At 41.7% G+C, this 19,232-nt stretch overlaps 1 protein-coding gene and 1 long non-coding RNA gene across 2 annotated transcripts; one reads left to right on the top strand and one right to left on the bottom strand.

The window, feature by feature from the left end:
• Window positions 1–2,126: 2,126 nt before the first annotated feature.
• On the top strand, window positions 2,127–3,148 carry LOC119331315. The gene is made up of 2 exons (XR_005160446.1): window positions 2,127–2,520; window positions 2,621–3,148. It is a non-coding gene; the product is annotated as an uncharacterized LOC119331315 (long non-coding RNA).
• Window positions 3,149–3,248: 100 nt separating this feature from the next.
• On the bottom strand, window positions 3,249–7,779 carry LOC119327976. The gene is made up of 5 exons (XM_037601027.1): window positions 7,603–7,779; window positions 5,208–6,977; window positions 4,169–5,119; window positions 3,751–4,050; window positions 3,249–3,675 (listed from the first exon to the last, which is right to left on the bottom strand). Exons 2-5 carry the CDS (start codon window positions 6,975–6,977, stop codon window positions 3,526–3,528), a joined length of 3,171 nt encoding a protein of 1,056 aa, XP_037456924.1. The 5' UTR covers window positions 7,603–7,779; the 3' UTR covers window positions 3,249–3,525.
• Window positions 7,780–19,232: the final 11,453 nt, after the last annotated feature.

Here is a 19,232-nt window from a genome sequence, read left to right as displayed (position 1 = left end):
TGGAAGTTAAACTTAACAGTCTCCACCGCAGTACCGGTATATAAAACAGTGTTTTGGAACCAAAGGCAAATTTTGTGTACCTCTAGGATCTGGTGGGGGATTGCTGGAATTTTCTATTTTGGGCCAACCCAATAAATAATTTCAGAAATTCCTAATAAATCCTAGAGGCCCACTCAGCCCATTCGTGCAAGGCAAGAGGTGGAACTAAAGTTTAGTCCCATATTGCTAGTTTGGTAGGAGTTGGACCTCCTTATAAGGGAGGTTGTTTCCCACATGTATGAGCATGAGAACAAGAGGGACATTCACGTCCGCTCCTCCGCCGCCCGCTCGCCACACCACGCCTTGTCACGACATGCTGCGGGTTGCGGGAATGAGCCGAGCGGATGTCTGAATTTTTGCCATGCACTACGGGTATACGGAAGGTCACTCGGGAGCTAAAAAGTTTTTGTTGTAGTGGATATTGAATACGAACGCTGCACCCTTCGGGTGCTGCCCGATTGTTTCGTCTCCCTCTTTTGCTTCAGTTCCCGTCGCAGCCTATTCGCGTCCTTCTCCCGTGCCTATAAAAGAGAGGTCGCTCCTCTCCAGAGAGACACACCAGAAGACCATCTCCCTCGCACCACCGAGTTCCAATCGTTGAGCTGCTGCTACGATCTTCCCCTGGCTTGCGGCGTGCACCGTAGGTCGGGACAGTAGGCCTCCGAAACCCCACCTCTTTGAGTCCTGTATGGGAGAAGGGTGATAAGGTTTTTAGGGAGCGCTCTGCGCGACTACTAACCGGCTCATCACAGACACTCCGGACACCGACGACCATTTCCCCAACGACGACTTCTCCCCCGACGTCAATAGCCTCTTCGACGACATGGCTGACGAGGACACCGACCCCAAGACCGGTGCTTCTGCCGTTGCTCCGTACGTCTTGGTCTCTCTATTTAAGATCATGCTACAGTTTCTTGCTCTAGCATTTCTTGTTCCACCCTCTGTTCTACATATATTCTGTTCTAGTTCATATGTTCAGATGCTATTTACCTTCACTCTGCTAGATTACATGACATGTTTTATCTCAACTACATTAGTCATATTTTATCTAGTATTTCTGTTAATAAAATAATATGGTAAATTGTTCATATTTCCAACACAGCGACTTCGACCTCTTCTTTCGAGTTGTTCTGCGGCACACCTTGATTTTTACAACCCTCTGGACGAGTGGTGATGGATTACACACCTGCATTACATGTGGGTGATGCTTCATTCTTTTATTCAACGGTTGTTAGATCTCCTTTCTAGCTGCGAGTGGTATCGCGGTCTTCAAAGCCTGATGTGGCGAGGCCATGCGCGCTTGTTGCTGTGGCAAGTGCCTGCCGACTACCAGCTTGAGGGTGACTTTGATTGCATCGTCCTTGAATAGGGCGGGTCTATGCCACCATGGCTCGACGGCGTGCTGCCATGCTGCGGGTCATACAACCAGGACCCACCGATGAGGCTCTCATGCCCTGCCAGTACGATGTGGCCGGCAACCCAGGCCGACTACCCGAGCCGGACATGGCCCGAGGCGGGCATGGCATGCTGACCCCAAGCCTCAATGCCTCATGAAGTAAGCCAACGTTGTAATTTATGTCACTCATTGCGTCAATTAGCGAGGCAACGCCAACGCACACAGACGACCCGGACTAGGCGAGACCATTAGCAGGCACTATCCCACTGTAGCACGACTTTTTTCACACAAGTGGTCCGGGTCCCCGTAGTGGTTCGACTAGTGTGGCGAACCAAACACTATCGCGACCCAGTTTTGCGCATTTGCGCGGCTAGAATTTTTTAGTTTACAATTTCATATATTACAAGCTATATAGAGTGAATTCCAGTTTTTACCCCTAAGTTTAACATTTTTGACGCTAATTACCCCATTTAAAAGAATTTCATCCGGCATACCCCATTTAACAAAAGTGTTGCCAGGGTTTACCCTCTTCTATTTTTTGTGAGCATTTTGATTCATGGGTCCCGATTACCAGGTCCACGTGGCATGCCACGTCGTCGGTTTTCTGGGTTTTTTCCTCATGTGAAACCAGTCCGCGCTGCTGAGCTCGACCGGATTGCTGAACCGCACGCACCGTCGCGACCGACGCTCGACGCCTCGACCAGGGCCGCACCGCGTTCACGTCTAGCCTAGCGCACGCACCGGTCGGCCTGCTTCTTACCGCACGCACCGCTCTCGCTCGCGCCTAGGGTTAGGGATTCGATTACGGCGGCGGCGGCGGCGACGGCGGCAGCGGGTGCTGAAGGGAAACGACGGCAGCTGCAGGTGCTGAATGACATCGACGGCAACTGGGGGTGCTCAATGGCGGCGACGGAGACAACGGGTGCCTAAGGGCCGCGACGGTGGCGACGGTGCTGAAGGGCCGCGACGGTGGCGGAGGGTGTTGAAGGGCGGCGACGACAACGGCTTGCGGCTGCCGTGCCTCGAGCGTGTAGTCCCATGCTGGCGCGTTATCCTGCTCCGGCCGTCACTGTCAGCAAGTTCAGGTATTTCTTCCTTCCTCTGAATTGTTTCTCCATGGAACTAGACTCCCTGTACATACATGGTTGGCCTACTGTATGTGTGAATAGTTCTCGCTTGATGCAGGGTGCAGTTAACTCCTCTAGTGATTCTTTGATGGTTGGTTTGATGTATCACATAGAAGCCAGTGCCGTAAAGAATGATGAGCTGCAAGCAGAGCAGGAGGTTCGCACTCTGAAGTTGCTCAGCTTGGTGCATAAGGAAAATGAGCTTGCCATTTTAGTTGCCGTGCTTCTGTTTGCAACTGTTGCTGCTGATGCGACGTACTTCGACAACAAGTGCATGACTGAATGTAGCTACATCCACTTTATGTGCCTTTCGAGTCTGTTGGTGATGGCGGAGCCTGGAGTGTGGTTACATGTAAAGTAGGGAACCAGTGATGTTTGTATTGACCTAGTGATGCTAGTATGTAAAAAAATTGAACAAATATCAATGTGATGAAAGAAATTCAAACTAGTACTGTTGCTTATGTATTCCTCTGTTCGTCAAACCATGTATGTAAGAGCTGCAGGAAGTAAGAGCTTCCTCACTAGTATTTCTGTACATTGTAATGACAGTTTTAATAGCAATGTATAGCAATCCGTTTTGACATAACGATGTGCATAAGTCTGATGTAAGCTACCATATAAAATAATCAGTTTTGAAAGCATGATCTTGTGCATAAATAGGAAGAATATTTTTGTCAGAACCCACGCCTTTTGTCCACATTCATTTTCCTGATCCATTACACAAAGGTAAACATCATCAATTTCAACTCTGCATATGAGTTCACCATGACACATGAGTTCTTGGAACATGATAACATGACACATGAGTTCAACACGACACAGAGATAAAAAGCAAAACATGGCGGGAGTTCAAAAGCAAAACATGAGACATGAGTTTTCAACTATATAAGCTAGAAAATGAGATAATTGCTATTCCTCTCTAGCACCATCATCTCTAGCAGCTGCACTAGCACCAATGGTGAACTAGGAGTGCATTCTGCCACTTGAACTTCTTCCGTAAGCTCTGTTTTGTACATAACCAGGTTGAACTGCAGCCGCCCTTCCACTTCCAGCCGACCCTCTTCCTCTCCCAACTGCAGCAGCACTTGATGATGATGCCTGTGATTCTTGGACCTGAAAATTATGAGGTGATGTAAATAACAATAAAATTACTGCTAGCTACATTTATTCCAGAAGTGATTATTTTACCTGGAATTTAGCTACAGATGCTTTAGGTGCTCCTCTTCCTCTCCCCTTACCAGTTGATGTTTTAGGAGTACCTTTAGATGCTTTGGATGCTCCTCTTCCTCTCCCCCTACTAGATTCTGTTGGAGCAGCAGTGGGAGTAGTCGTACGTGCTGCCGGTGCTGAACTTCTAGGCTTCTTTGCAGCTACTTTTCCTCTCACGCTACTAGTTGTTGTTGCACCCGCTGTTGGAGTACCTCTAGGTTCTGGATTAGGTGCAGGTGGTGGATTGGCATTGCTCCCCTGTGTTCTTGTTGCCAAAGGCTTGCATTGTAGACAGTAAAAAAGGCGGTTATTTGGTAACATATTGCATCAATTTAGTAACATAATTGCATCTAGTACCGGCGGCGTAATTGCTTCCAAAGGAAAGGAGAGCGCTTACCACATGTTTTCTAACCCTAAGAGCAAGATATGCTCTTAGTGGCTTGTCGCAGCCCTTGACATTGTGACCAAGTTCCTTGCAATTTCCGCACTGCACTGTTCCTTTTCTTGCTCTTGCATAAGCAGGACCACTCTCCTCAGGCCCTTTTATTCTATTTTTCTTTGGCCTTCCTGGTTGAACAGTGTAACCTGGTGGTTCAATGTCTGGACTTGATGTCTTAATCCACTCAGATTCATGTGGAACAGGGTATATCATGTGTTCATATGCTTTCTTGTAAGTTTCCAACTTGAAGAAATCATCAACATAATTCTCAGGCCTTTCCTTAGCCCTAAATATAGCTGCACAAGCATGTTCACAAGGAACACCACACAACTGAAATCTGAAACAACCACAAGTCTTGTTAAGCAGGTTTATTTCATAGGTCTTGTCGGTGTAGTTTACTTGCCAAAGCCCAGCACCAAATTGATGAGCTGTGCAATACCTTGCTTTGCTCTTAGCTGATTCTAATTTCTCACTCATGACAGGTGTGATATCCCAGCCCACTGACTCACATCCTTTTCTTTTCAAACAAAATCTAGTCATAACTCTAGTCCTGATGAACTCCATCATGGTACGAATTGGCTTGTCTCTATAGTCAAGGATGTATTTGTTGAAAACCTCACTGAGGTTGTTCACAACAAGATCAGTCTTGGATCTTGTTCTGAATGCATGCCTACTAATGTGCTCCTTGGGTATTGCTCTAACCCACTTCCAAGCTTCTACATCATAAGCCTTCAAGTTGTCCATGGAAATATTGTACTTGCTCAAAGTGCATGCATAAACAACCTTATCAAAGTATTCCTTGTAGATTTCATCTCTGAATCCAGCTCTGGAGAAGTTTGCAAGGACATGTCTTTTGCAAAATCTATGTTCGCAATGTGGAAAAATCTTTGTGACTGCTGAAAGTAATCCCTATGACAAATAAATGGCAGAGTTGTCAGTTACAACACGCAAACTAAATTTAACATATAAATGACAAAGATAAGAAATATGTTATTACCTTCTGCCTATCTGACATGATTGTCCATCCACCATGTTGCTCGCCCTGTCCAATTGCTGACTCCAGTGTTTGCAAAAACCATGTCCAATTGTCAGTGTCCTCTATGTTAACCACTCCAAAAGCTAGAGGAAACATGTTGTTGTTGCCATCTCTTGCAGAAGCAGCTAAAACTTGCGCACCATTAGCTAGCTTGACAAAACAACCATCTAATCCAATAAATGGCCTACAACCGGAGAGAAACCCTTGAATCTGTGCATGAAAGCTCACAAACAGCCCACTGAACATAGGATTAGGATTGATATGTGGCTCGAGATTTGGCTCAGTGGTAACTATAGCGACGCTTCCAGGATTTTTGTTCAACAATGTCTGCAAGTAGTCTCTAATTCTAAGATACTGCTTGTCTTCATCCCCAAGAACCTTCTTTTGGGCATAAGATTTAGCCCTATATGCCATCCTCTTTGTTATTTCAAAATTAAAATCTCTCTTAACAGCTCCCATGAAAGCATCAAGCTTCCAATTGGGATCAACTCTGAACTGAGCCTCATAATGAGAAGCTATCCATCTGGAATTCAGCCTAGCGTCCTCTCTATTAATTCCACATGAGTGTGGCTCGACATCCTCTCTGATCATAAAAGTGGGCTCACCAGCTATCCTTGATGCAAAAAGATAAAAGGTGCAATTTGGCTCTGTGCAACGCACCTTCACCTTTTCCATCTTGTTCTTCAGAAAAGCAAAGCTTCTTCCTTGCAATATATGAAATGACTTAAGTGCTGCCCTAAACTCTTTGACATCTTTGAAACACATCCCTTTGACAAGTTGTTCCGGCATCTTGTCAGCATCATTAAGGTAAGTATCATCAAATTGCATTCTCGGGTCTAACAACCTCTTGGGCCTTCTCCTTTTTCTCCCTTGTAATAAAACCATCGAACGTGAATCTTCATTTTCATCAGTATCTTCTCCTAAAGGATCATTTCCACCATCTGAACTCGGAGGATCTGAAAGCTCAAAGTCATCATCAACTAATTTCTTCTTCTGCTCCCTTCTCTTTGCCAATGCCATCTTCTTATCTGCCTTTTCCTTTTTCTCTCTTGCTTCCTCTTCCTTTGCAAAAATCATCTCTTTCTCCATTTGTGTTTGAGGAAGAGCAATTTCATCAAGATCAATGCCATCTAAGCCTTCTGTGACATCAAATAAATCTTCAAATTCGTCCTCTGAATATACACCTTTTTCTGCCAATTCCTTCTCCTTCTTCTTAGCATACATGGCTCTCAACTTGTTTGTTTCAGCAACAACATCAAAATCTTCATCACTGGAGTCAGTTCCATAATCTTGCCCATTCAACTCCTTCCAATATTCCGCTGGATCATTGTACTCCACATCTGAAAGTAACTCCACATTTTGACCCTCCTCTTCAGTATTCTCTTCAATGGGCACCACAACTATTGGCTTGTAAGAATCTGCACCATTATTGGAAACTGGAAGTGTAGATGGAGTTTTGGTCCTGAAAACATGCAAATCAATCTCCTTATAAGCTTCAACCTCCTCAAGCATCTTCAGAACACTTGTATCGTCTGTTAACTCAACCATGGAGTTTCCATTGGGCCCTTTCTTCTGATAATAAATGTTGTCCCAATTGTTGAAACCCAACTCCTTTGTCCTCTCCTTTATATCAAAATAACTGATGAAATCCCTGTCAATCATCTCTGGCTCTGGATTGCTGTATCCACGGACATGACAAATGTACCTAACACTCCACATCTCAGTTGCCATCTGATTTGCGCAAGAAAATGAAATCATGAATTAGCGATGCATCAACATACTCTAAGAATGTGTAACATGAAGCTCATTATGTTCAGTATAGACTATATATACATTCAAATTCAGAATTTACAAAAGACTCATTGTCACAGAAGAGAACATAGCAGTTCAGCATGTTCAGCTTAACTACAGCATAGCAACCCTGCATTGTATTATAAAGCAGCCATCATAGCATCCAGTCTTACAAGCCACACAACAAGAAGATGCTCATATGCAGAGTTTGCAAGTTCAGCACATAGTCGTATATATACATATGTTTTAATCCGATCCATCTAGGCATACATAATTTACTGTTGGTTTATGATAATACTGAAGAAAAAAGTTAAGGTCGCTTTATGATAGTACTGAAGAAAAAACATACAGGTTTCAGGATTTTATCCAGAAAACCTTCTCCACAGTGATAATATGCCACAGTGGTCAAGTGCAGCCATCTCATCGCAGATCTTCAAAACAAGAAACAGCTGACCCGAACCCATCTAAGATGCATCACGGACTGCAAGAGAACTAAAAGCCTAACCACCGGGGTGTGAAAAACAGAGAATTCAAGCATGCATGAGAGGGGAGGAGATCACCGTACCAGTTGTAGCTTCCTGCTCCGACGATCACCAACATCAACTACAAGTGTCGCCTGACGCTCCTTGCCTACGTTCGGCCTGCCCTCTCTGAACGAAGGACGAGCGGACTAGGCTAGACTTGGGCGATCGTGCATGCGATAGGAAGGTGAGCGATGTGTGCCGCGATTGGAGGCAATCGTGGCGCAACAGACTCAAGCGAGATATGTGTGGCGGGATTGGATGGGATCCTGGTGCATCAGACTCAAGCGACCTGTAAATCGGTGAGGACCCGCCTCTGCGTGTGCTTGCCATCGGCCCGGTCCGGTCGGCAGAAGCTGGCGAATCGGTTCAGTCTGTAGAAAAGTCGCCAAGGAAAAAACTGACGACGTGGCACGCCACGTGGACCTGGTAATCGGGGCCCATAGATCAGAACACTCACAAAAGTAGAAAAGGGTAATTTGTGGCAACACTTTTGTTAAATGGGGTATGCCGGATGAAATTCTCTTAAATGGGGTAATTAGCGTCAAAAATGTTAAACTTAGGGGTAAAAACTGGAATTCACTCTTTCTTTGTAAATATCTTTTATATTTTATAATAAATATTGTATACTATCATCCGTTTTTAATCTATGTATTTAGCTAATTTAGGGCATTCATAATATGTGTTAAAACTAATGAAGATTTTTTTACTGATAATGAATAGTATAGAACAATTACGTGTAAATATGTACATGTGAAAAAGTATATCTTTAGATCAAATGTATGGTCCAAGAATGCATATATTTATGTATATGCATTGCTGATGCCTTTGTCTGGCTACATTAGCTAAGTATATAGTTGTTATTTTACTGGGCAAATTTTAATGCTACTTCAAAATTTTGTTTTATTCTTCCTTGAGAAACTTGAATTTTTTATGAGGTCAACCACGATGCGAAGTATGTAGCCATTCCAAATATGGTTTTAACAATATCTCATCCGCAAGGACCATGGATTGGTGGCTCTCTATTTAGCCTCACGGCTAACTTTCTTTATTGGTCCAATGTCACCTCCATAAATTACTACATTAAACCCCTAAGCTTGACAATTAGTTTTTTTTACTACACATTGCCTTTGCCCAATTTCCCGAACAAAAGTTGTGATGGCTTGGAGGTAATTACTATATGGTTGAGTGTGTATCCCATGTCAATCTTAAGGGAGAGTTGCCTATATATGCTCTGCAACATCGCATCATTTTCAGCCTAGTGTGATTAGTGCATAGAACTTTCACGGGGCTGATTTAGTAAAGAAAATCATTCTAAATGTGGTATGGCCAGTTTTTGCTCCCTTGAATTTATTGTAAACATTCGTCCACACGAAACAATATTGTCACCCTTACCAAATTGATATTGTGAAACTAATACTTTAGATTACTGTAGAAAAATGGAAGTAATGTTTATTAAAAATGGAAAAGTTTGGTACACTAATTTTGATCATATTTTAATTATTGTTCATGTCACTTTCGGTTAAAAAATTGAAATAGATGTGTAAGGGAATCTAGTGCCACCCCTAGTTGGTTTTGGAGTATTGACGACAAACCTGGTTGAGGGACTAATGTGTTTGTGAGAATTGCAGAATAACACAGGTAGTAGTCCCTCATTGATTCGGTTTACCTACCGGAGATGGCCCCTAAAAATGTATGAAGATATTGAAGACAATGGTCGTATGTGAAGATATTCACATTGAAGACTATGACAAGATAAGGCATTGCATGAAGACTATGGAGCGCGAAGACTTAGATGTTTTGTTGTTTTCTTTTCTTCTTTGTTGAGTCGTAGGAACCACCGTACTGTTAAGTGGGTCCCAGTGAACAAAGTCAGAGTGACTAAAGTGATGCTCAACCAAATCCTATGTCTTCGAGCGAAGAAATGAGAGCAAATATTATCCAAAGCTGGATGAGTCAGCTTTACTTGTAGCCCAAGTCAAGCTGCCGCGTATGTTTGAAATCTGACCGTTGGAACACGTGTCAGTTCCTTAGTGACCCAGGGTCATTTCGGACAAATCAGGTCGGGTTGCCTAGTGGCTATAAATAGCCCACTTCCTACACTATAAACTGGTGGCTGCTCAGAGTTAGTGCACGGCTTTTGTCGTTTGAGAGCAACCCACCTCCGAAGCTTTTGAGAGAGAGAAATCCTTGCGAGGACAAAGCCCAAACACCCAGAGCCAAAGAGTGTTAGGCATCACTAAAGTCTTTCTGTCCACGTGACCTGAAGACTTGTTATACTTGAGGACTGTGAATCCTTCAGCCGGTTAGGCGTCGCGTTCTGAGCATCCAAGAGTCATTGTGGATCGTCGGTGAACGAAGTCTGTGAAGGTTTGAAAGTCTACCTTGAAGACTTACCAGAGTGATTGGGCGAGGACTGGGTGTCCTTAGCTCAAGGGGAATAAGGTGAAGACACAGTCTTCTAAGTTGAATCTTAGCCTCCCTAACCAGACGTACAGTTGTCACAGCAACTAGAACTGGTCCAACAAATCCTTATCTTCGCCAAGCGACCGGTTCTATCGTCTCCCTCTCTTTATTTATAGTTGTCTTCGTGAAGTCATTGCCTGTCTGCTTTACCTATTTGCCTTCACTGTGTGACTACTATCGCTCGGTGCAGTGAAAAACTGGCGCGGGAGTGTGGTTGACGCGCAGGCGGTGGACTGTAGCCGATGAAGCTTCCGGCATAAGTCATACATGAGGGAGCCCCAAGATATTTTATACTGCATTGCACACGATTCTTGCTAATAAATTGTTTGTGGTGTACATGTTTTTTAATTTTGATTTGGAAGACAAAATGGGATTACGGCGGGAAAAGACGGTGTTTGAATTGCTAGAACATTTATCAGCAGTGAACATGCAACTGTAGCAGTGTTGTGTTAAAAGTTAGATAATTCCGAGTTCGTTTGGCCCTTCTACACATTAATTGACTTTCTAGGCATTTAATGTGCATAATTCAAATCTAAACTACAGGCACATGCTCTAGTGCACCAAAGTTAGTTGAAAAATCATATGTGTGTCCTTAAGTGAATGTTTAGGTCCCATGCAAGAAATGGAAATGAATTTCAAACATCTGGCGTCGTGGCTCAACCGAAAACATTGAGAACTTGATTTTTAAATTCATGTAAATCCAAAACTCGCCTGAAAATCATGAAACTTGGCATGGTGTCTTGACATGGCACCAACATGTTGTGGTAAAAAGTTCGTCCAATTTAGGGCAAGTTTTGGTATAAGCTTTTTGCAAACGGAAGCTTCTCTCAAGAAGGCTCGTGGTTCCGATAGGGAACGTGTCTCCTTTGTGGGCAAAATGACATACGCAGCCTCTTCTTGCCTTGATTTTTTTATAGAAGCAACATGGACCAATAGGAGTGTCGTGCTAAAATTTGGAAATGTTTCGGGTTCGTTTGACCTTTTATACATCAATCGAGTTTTCCATGCATTTAATGTGCATAATTCGATTTTGAACTAAATGCACATGCTCCAGTGCACCAAAATTGGTTGAAAAATCATATATGTGTCCTTGGGTGAATGTTTAGGTCACATGCAAGAAATGAGAATGAATTTCAAACATCTGGGCGTCGTGCCTCAACCAAAAACATTGAGAAACTTGGTTTTTAAATTACTGTAAATCCAAAACTCACCTGAAAATCATGAAACTTGGCATGGTGTCTTGACATGGCACCAACATGTCGTGGTAAAAAATTTGTCTGATTTGGGACAAGTTTTGGTATAAGCTTTTCTCAAGAATGCTCATGGTTCCTATAGGGAACGTGTCACCTTTGTGGGTTGATACGTCTTCGTTGTATCTACTTTTCCAAACACTTTTGCCCTTGTTTTGGACTCTAACTTGCATGATTTGAATGGAACCAACCCGGACTGACGCTGTTTTCGGCAGAATTGCCATGGTGTTATTTATGTGCAGAAACAAAAGTTCTCGGAATGACCTGAAACTCCACGGAACGTCTATTTGGAAATAATAAAAAATCGTTGCAAAAGATGAAGACCAGGGGGCCCACACCCTGTCCACGAGGGTGGGGGCGCGCCCTCCCCCCTAGGGCGCGCCCCCTACCTCATGGGCCCCCTGGAGCTCCTCCGACGCCAACTCCAACTCTATATATTTGCTTCCGGGAGAAAAAAAATAGAGGAGAAGAAATCATCACGTTTTACGATACGGAGCCGCCGCCAAGCCCTAAAACATCTCGGGAGGGCTGATCTGGAGTCCGTTCGGGGCTCCGGAGAGGGGGATTCGTCGCCTTCGTCATCATCAACCATCCTCCATCACCAATTTCATGATGCTCACCGCCGTGTGTGAGTAATTCCATCGTAGGCTTGCTCGACGGTGATGGGTTGGATGAGATCTATCATGTAATCGAGTTAGTTTTGTTAGGGTTTGATCCCTAGTATCCACTATGTTCTGAGATTGATGTTGCTATGACTTTGCTATGCTTAATGCTTGTCACTAGGGCCCGAGTGCCATGATTTCAGATCTGAACCTATTATGTTTTCATGAATATATGTGTGTTCTTGATCCTATCTTGCAAGTCTATAGTCACCTACTATGTGTTATGATCCGGCAACCCCGAAGTGACAATAATCGGGACCACTCCCGGTGATGACCATAGTTTGAGGAGTTCATGTATTCACTATGTGCTAATGCTTTGTTCCGGTTCTCTATTAAAAGGAGGCCTTAACATCCCTTAGTTTCCATTAGGACCCCGCTGCCACGGGAGGGTAGGACAAAAGATGTCATGCAAGTTCTTTTCCATAAGCACGTATGACTATATTCGGAATACATGCCTACATTACATTGATGAATTGGAGCTAGTTCTGTGTCACCGTATGTTATGACTGTTACATGATGAATGTGCATCCGGCATAATTTTCCATCACCGATCCAATGCCTACAAGCTTTTCCTATATTGTTCCTCGCTTATTTACTTTCCCGTTGCTACTGTTACAATCACTACAAAACACCAAAAATATTACATTTTCTTCCGTTACTTTTGTTACTGTTACCACTACTATCATATTACTTTGCTACTAAATACTTTGCTGCAGATATTAAGTTATCCAGGCGTGGTTGAATTAACAACTCAACTGCTAATACTTGAGAATATTCTTTGGCTCCCGTTGTGTCGAAACAATAAATTTGGGTTGAATACTCTACCCTCGAAAACTGTTGCGATCCCCTATACTTGTGGGTTATCACGACCCTCGAATATTGATGATGCCACTTCTGCTATGCATGATACTTATGATGAAACTACTCCTATGCTTGATACTACTGTGCCCCTTAGTGAATATCTTGATGAACAAATTGCTAGGGCTAGAGAGAAAGAAACTATTGAAACTGATATTATTGATGAAATTGATGATGAAGATATGCCTGTTATTCCTGAAGGTTATATTTTTGATAAAGAAGCTTCTGCAGCTATTTTAGCTTGCAAAGATAGTTACGAACTCAAGAGGTTATTAGCTAAATGGAATAAGCAATCTCTTAATGATAGAATGAGACTTGACCCTGCTTTTGCAACTTCATTTATCTGTGCTACCGATAAGGATTATGAATTCTCTGTTGATCCTGATATAATTACTTTGGTTGAATCTGATCCTTTTTATGGCTATGAACCTGAAACTATTGTGGCACATCTTACTAAATTAAATGATATAGCCACCTTGTTCACTAATGATGAGAGATCTCGCTACTTTTATATCCTTAAAATATTTCCGTTCTCAGTAAAGGGTGATGCTAAGACATGGTTTAACTCTCTTGATCCTGGTTGTGTGCGTAGTCCCCAGGATATGATTTACTACTTCTCTGCTAAATATTTCCCTGCTCATAAGAAACAAGCTGCTTTAAAGGAAATATACAACTTTGTGCAAATTGAAGAAGAGAGTCTCCCACAAGCTTGGGGGAGGCTTCTCAAGTTACTTAATGCTTTGCCTGGTCATCCTCTTAAGAAAAATGAAATACTTGATATCTTCTATAATGGACTAACCGATGCTTCCAGAGATTACCTAGATAGTTATGCTGGTTCTATTTTCAGGGAAAGAACACCGGATGAAGCTGAAATTCTATTGAATAATATGTTGACAAATGAAAATAATTGGACTCCTCCTGAGCCAATTCCTGAGCCTATTCCTAAACCAACTCCGTAGAAGAGAGGTGTTCTATTTCTCAGTCCTGAAGATGTTAAGAATTTACCTCCTATTGAAGAAATACATGGTCTTAATCTACCGCCTGTTGAAGAAACATATGATCTTAATCTATTACCTATTGAAGAACCTCATGGTCTTGATAACCCGACACAGGTAGTAAAGGTAAATTCTCTCTATAGATATGATAAAGCTGAAATCCCTCCTACTAAAATTGCTAGCCAATGCTTGGATGATTTTGATAACTTTATGGTTAAGCAAGAAGATTTCAATGCTTATTTTGGTAGACAATTAAAACAAAATGCTTATATGATTAAACACTTGGGTGATTATATGTCTAATGTTAGAGGTGAACTTAAACTCGTTAGCAAACATGGTTCTATGGTTACCACTCAAGTAGAACAAGTACTTAAAGCTCAAAATGATTTGCTCAATGAAATGAATAGTAAGAAAAATGATTATGCTGTTAGAGTGGCTACTAGAACTGGTAGAATGACTCAGGAACCTTCGTATCCTGAAGGCCACCGTAAGAGAATTGAGCAAGATTCTTAGAGAAACAATATTGATGCACCTAGTTCCTCTAAAAGGAAGAAAAAGAAAAATGATAGGACTTTGCAAACTTCTAGTGAACCTATTGCTGAAACACCTGATAATCCAAATGATATATCTATTTCTGATGCTGAAACACAATCTGGTAATGAACATGAACCTAGTGAAAATGTTAATGATGATGTTCATGATGATGCTCAACCTAGTAATGATAATGATATAGAAATTGAACCTGCTATTGATCTTGATAACCCACAATCAAAGAATCAACGTTATGATAAGAGAGACTTTGTTGCTAGGAAACATGGTAAAGAAAGAGAACCATGGGTTCAGAAACCCATGCCTTTTCCTCCCAAACCATCCAAGAAAAAGGATGATGAGGATTTTGAGCGCTTCGCTGAAATGATTAGACCTATCTTTTTGCGTATGCGATTAACTGATATGCTCAAAATGAATCCTTATGCTAAGTATATGAAAGATATTGTTACAAATAAAAGAAAAATACCGGAAGCTGAAATTTCCACCATGCTTGCTAATTATACTTTTAAGGGCGGAATACCAAAGAAACTTGGAGATCCAGGAGTACCTACTATACCTTGCTCCATTAAAAGAAACTATGTTAAAACTGCTTTATGTGATCTTGGAGCCGGTGTTAGTGTTATGCCTCTCTCTTTATATCGTAGACTCGATTTAAATAAGTTGACACCTACTGAAATATCTTTGCAAATGGCTGATAAATCAACGGCTATACCTGTCGGTATTTGTGAGGATGTGCCTGTCGTGGTTGCAAACGTTACTATTTTAACGGACTTTGTTATTCTTGATATTCCCGACGACGATAGTATGTCTATTATTCTTGGAAGACCTTTTTTGAATACTGCAGGGGCTGTTGTTGATTGCAACAAAGGCAATGTCACTTTTCATGTTAATGGTAATGAGCATATGGTACACTTTCCAAGGAAACAACCTCAAGTTTATAGTATCAACTCTATTGGAAAATTTCCATCGATTATTTTTGGAGGTTTTGAATTTCCTCTTCCTACTGTCAAGAAGAAATATGATATTCTTATTATAGGGGATGTGCATGTCCCCGTTGAGGTAACATAGTGTTATTTGAAATTTCTTCGGTTCCATGTTATTCAGAATGAGTTTGTTAACAAGACTTGATCAACCTTGTTAGTGGATTCCTTTTGATGAGCATGAGATGGATGAAACTAGAAGGCACAACCTTCTGTACCTTCTCTCTACTTTCTGTTATTTAGTTGAAATAAAGTAAAAAAAGTATTTTTCTGTCTGTTTTCTGATTTATCCGTGCAATATAAAAATACCCTGAAAATAAAAGTTCTCCAAATGCCATGAAAATGAAATATGATTTTTTCTAGAATATTTGAGGATTTCTGGAACTGAGAACACAACAGGGGGCTCAACCACCTGGCCACGAGGGTGGAGGGCGCGCCCCCTGCCTCGTGGGCCCATGGTGGCCCTCCTCCACTTATTCCTGCACCCACACAGTCCTTCTTCCTCCCACAAACACCAATATCCAGCTCAAGCACGAGTTCTAGCTCACTTTGCTGTGATTTTCGATCTCCTTGCTCAAAGCACCTTTCACAAAACTGCTTGGGGGGATTGTTCCTTGGTATGTGACTCCTCCATTGGTCCAATTAGTTTTTGTTCTAGTGCTTTATTCATTGCAAATTTGTGCTGCCTAGGTGACCATGTTCTTGAGCTTGCATGTCAAATTTATATGGTTCCAAGTAGTTCTAATGCTTGATATAAGCTCTAGGCACTTGTAGGAGTAGTTGCTATCAATTTTATTGAAGTTGGTTCACTTTTGTTTGAAGTTACTAAAAATTTCAGAAATTTTACAAAAGAAGAAATATGCTTAGGAAAATGTTCCAAGGTGGTTCTTCAAGGAAGCAAGGACCCAAGGTTGCAATGTGTGATGCTAACGAGGAGCCACCAAGGGACGCTCCAGTGCGGCCTTGTGAGTGGCCCTCAGAAAATTTTATGGATCGAGCGGGAATCAAGGAAGAATTTAATGCATATTTGCGTAACTCCGATCTTGTGAGCTTTGAGGCAGACAAATGCCCCAGTACCATCAACTCACTAGTTCATTTGTGAGGAGGTTTGAACTTTCATCTTCACGTAATTCTCCAACGGTCATGTTTGATCTTTATGAAAAATCTTATACCATGGACTTAGAGGATTTTACTTCTGCTTGCAAACTTCCACAATGGGGTAGTGTTAGTGATCCCCGAAATCTGAATTTAGAGACTTTCTTGCTGGTATAACTGTAGGGGAATCTAGAGATATAGCACAAGCTACCATAGGGAGCATTCACTTTCCTGCTATACATTATTTTGCTCTCTTCATAGGTAGGTGCATAAATGGTAAAGATGAAGTATGTCACATGTGTGTCCCTGATCTCAGTATTCTTAGGAGTGTTGTGTTAGGAGACCAAACTTATAATATGGGAGCCATTGTTGCACGTAGGTTGCATCATAATAGATTTAATGGAGACTTCTTTGGAGGAATATATGCAACCCGCTTAGCTGATTTTCTTGATGTGGATGTTCGTGAGGATGATATGGAGTTGCCTCCTACTTATTTAGACTATAATTCTATGGTCTATCACCAGTTTGTCGAGAGGAATGAATCACCTCTCCAGTATCGACTAATCTTTGACAAATGGCGTGCTGTCCGTATTACTCTCCCTGCTCCTACCTTCTTTGATTATCCGGCAAAAGGAAGATATGTTATTACCAGAGAGGAGGCAGATGAGTACGAGAGGAGGGCGGAGGCACCACACTGCAGCTCAGGAGGCTATAAACGCTGCATCTCAGTACGACCCCAACTACAACTACGGGTATCCGCCAGGCCATCCTTGGCAATGTTCCAACTTAGGCCAAAAGCCTAAGCTTGGGGGAGTACGTATTTCCCACCGACATTACATTTATGTTTACACACTCATTGCTTCAATGCTCATACTCTTTCACTGTAATATCCATGTTAGTTTATTTTCTTTTTCTTGCTTTCTTCTTGTGTGTTTGATAAACTTTAAGAAAAACCAAAAAAAATTAGTAATAGCTTTTAGTTAGTTTACTTTTCTTGCTGTAGTAGTAATAATTAAAAGAAAAAACAAAAATATTTCCCGTTCTTCTTTTGCTTGTTGGGAGCTTTCCCGTGTAAATAGTTTCTTTTCTTTTCTTTTCTTTGGGGGTCGATAGGAGAAGATCATGATTAAATTGTTGAAGTGGATCTTATATGCATTATTGTTGATTTAACCAAGAGCCCATATTGCCTTGTCTTCTCCTGTTTATTGAATGCTCGCAGATTTCAGCTTAGTCCAATGCACGTGCACTCTTATTATTATTCACATCGTTCGGTCGTGCAAGTGAAAGGTGATTATGATGATATATGATGGACAGACTGAGATGAGAAAAACTGGTATGAACTCGACTCTCTTGTTTTTGTATATATGATGAGTTCATCATTCTTGATTCAGCTTATTATGAATAAACATGTTTGCAATGACAATTAGAGATCATAGTTGCTTATGCCATGCTTGATTAGCTATGAGTTATAATAGTTTACCATGCGTGCCAACATGCTATTAAAATGCTTATGATGTGGTATGATGGGGTGGTATCCTCCTTTGAATGATTTGAGTGACTTGACTTGGCACATGTTCACACATGTAGTTGAAACAAATCAACATAGCCTTCACGCTATTTATGTTCATGGTGGATTATATCCTACTCATGCTTGCATCCAATGTTTATTAATTTCAATGCATGTTCATGACTGTTGTCGCTCTCTAGTTGGTCGCTTCCCAGTCTTTTGCTATCCTTCACTTGTACTAAGCGGGAATAATGCTTGTGCATCCAATCCCTTAAACCCCAAAGTTATTCCATATGAGTCCACTATACCTTCCTATATGCGGTATCTACCTGCCGTTCCAAGTAAATTTGTATGTGCCAAACTCTAAACCTTCAAATAAACATTCTGTTTTGTATGCTCAAATAGCTCATGTATCAACTAGGGCTGCCCTTATCTTCCATGTTAGGCGGGTTATTCTCAAGAGGAGTGGACTCCGCTCCTCATTCACGAGAAAACGGTTGGTCTCCGGGATGCCCAGTCCCATGCTTTATGCAAACTAAATCAAAATAATTGCAAACAAAACTCCCCCTGGGACTGTTGCTAGTTGGAGACACTCGTTGTTTCGAGCAAGTCATGGATTGATGCTTGTTGGTGGAGGGGAGTATAAACTTTACCATTCTATTTGGGAACCGCCTATAATGTGTGTAGCATGGAAGATATCGCCATCTCTTAGTTGTTATGTTGACAATGAAGGTATACCGCTCAAAATATTATTTATCTCTATTTCAAAACCGAGCTCTGGCACCTCTACAAATCCCTGCTTCCCTCTGCGAAGGGCCTATCTATTTACTTTCATGTTGAGTCATCACCCTCTTATTAAAAGCACTAGCTGGAGAGCACAGCTGTCATTTGCATTCATTATTATTAATTTATATTGGGTATGACTATGATTGGATCTCTTTTACCATAAATTACAATGTCTAGTCAGTCCTTGATCTTTAAAGGTGCTCTGCATTTATGTTTTGCGGTCTCAGAAAGGGCTAGCAAGATACCATCCTGTTATATCATATTATGATTGTTTTGAGAAACTATTGTCATCCGAGATTTATTATTATCGCTCGCTAGTTGATTATGCTATTGATATGAGTAAACATGAGACCGGAGAGTTATTGCAAATGTGGTTAGTCATAATCTTTGCTGAAAACTTGAATGCTGGCTTTACATATTTACAACAACAAGAGCAAACAGAGTTTGTAAAAGTTTTTCTTTATCACTTTCGGTTTGTCAACTGAATTGCTTGAGGACAAGCAAAGGTTTAAGCTTGGGGAGTTGA

The sequence above is a fragment of the Triticum dicoccoides genome, chromosome 7A (genome assembly GCF_002162155.2).
Source record: "Triticum dicoccoides isolate Atlit2015 ecotype Zavitan chromosome 7A, WEW_v2.0, whole genome shotgun sequence".
Lineage (NCBI taxonomy): Eukaryota > Viridiplantae > Streptophyta > Magnoliopsida > Poales > Poaceae > Triticum > Triticum dicoccoides.
Note: the sequence above shows the minus strand (reverse complement) of the source record. Positions and strands in the feature narration are given on the sequence as shown.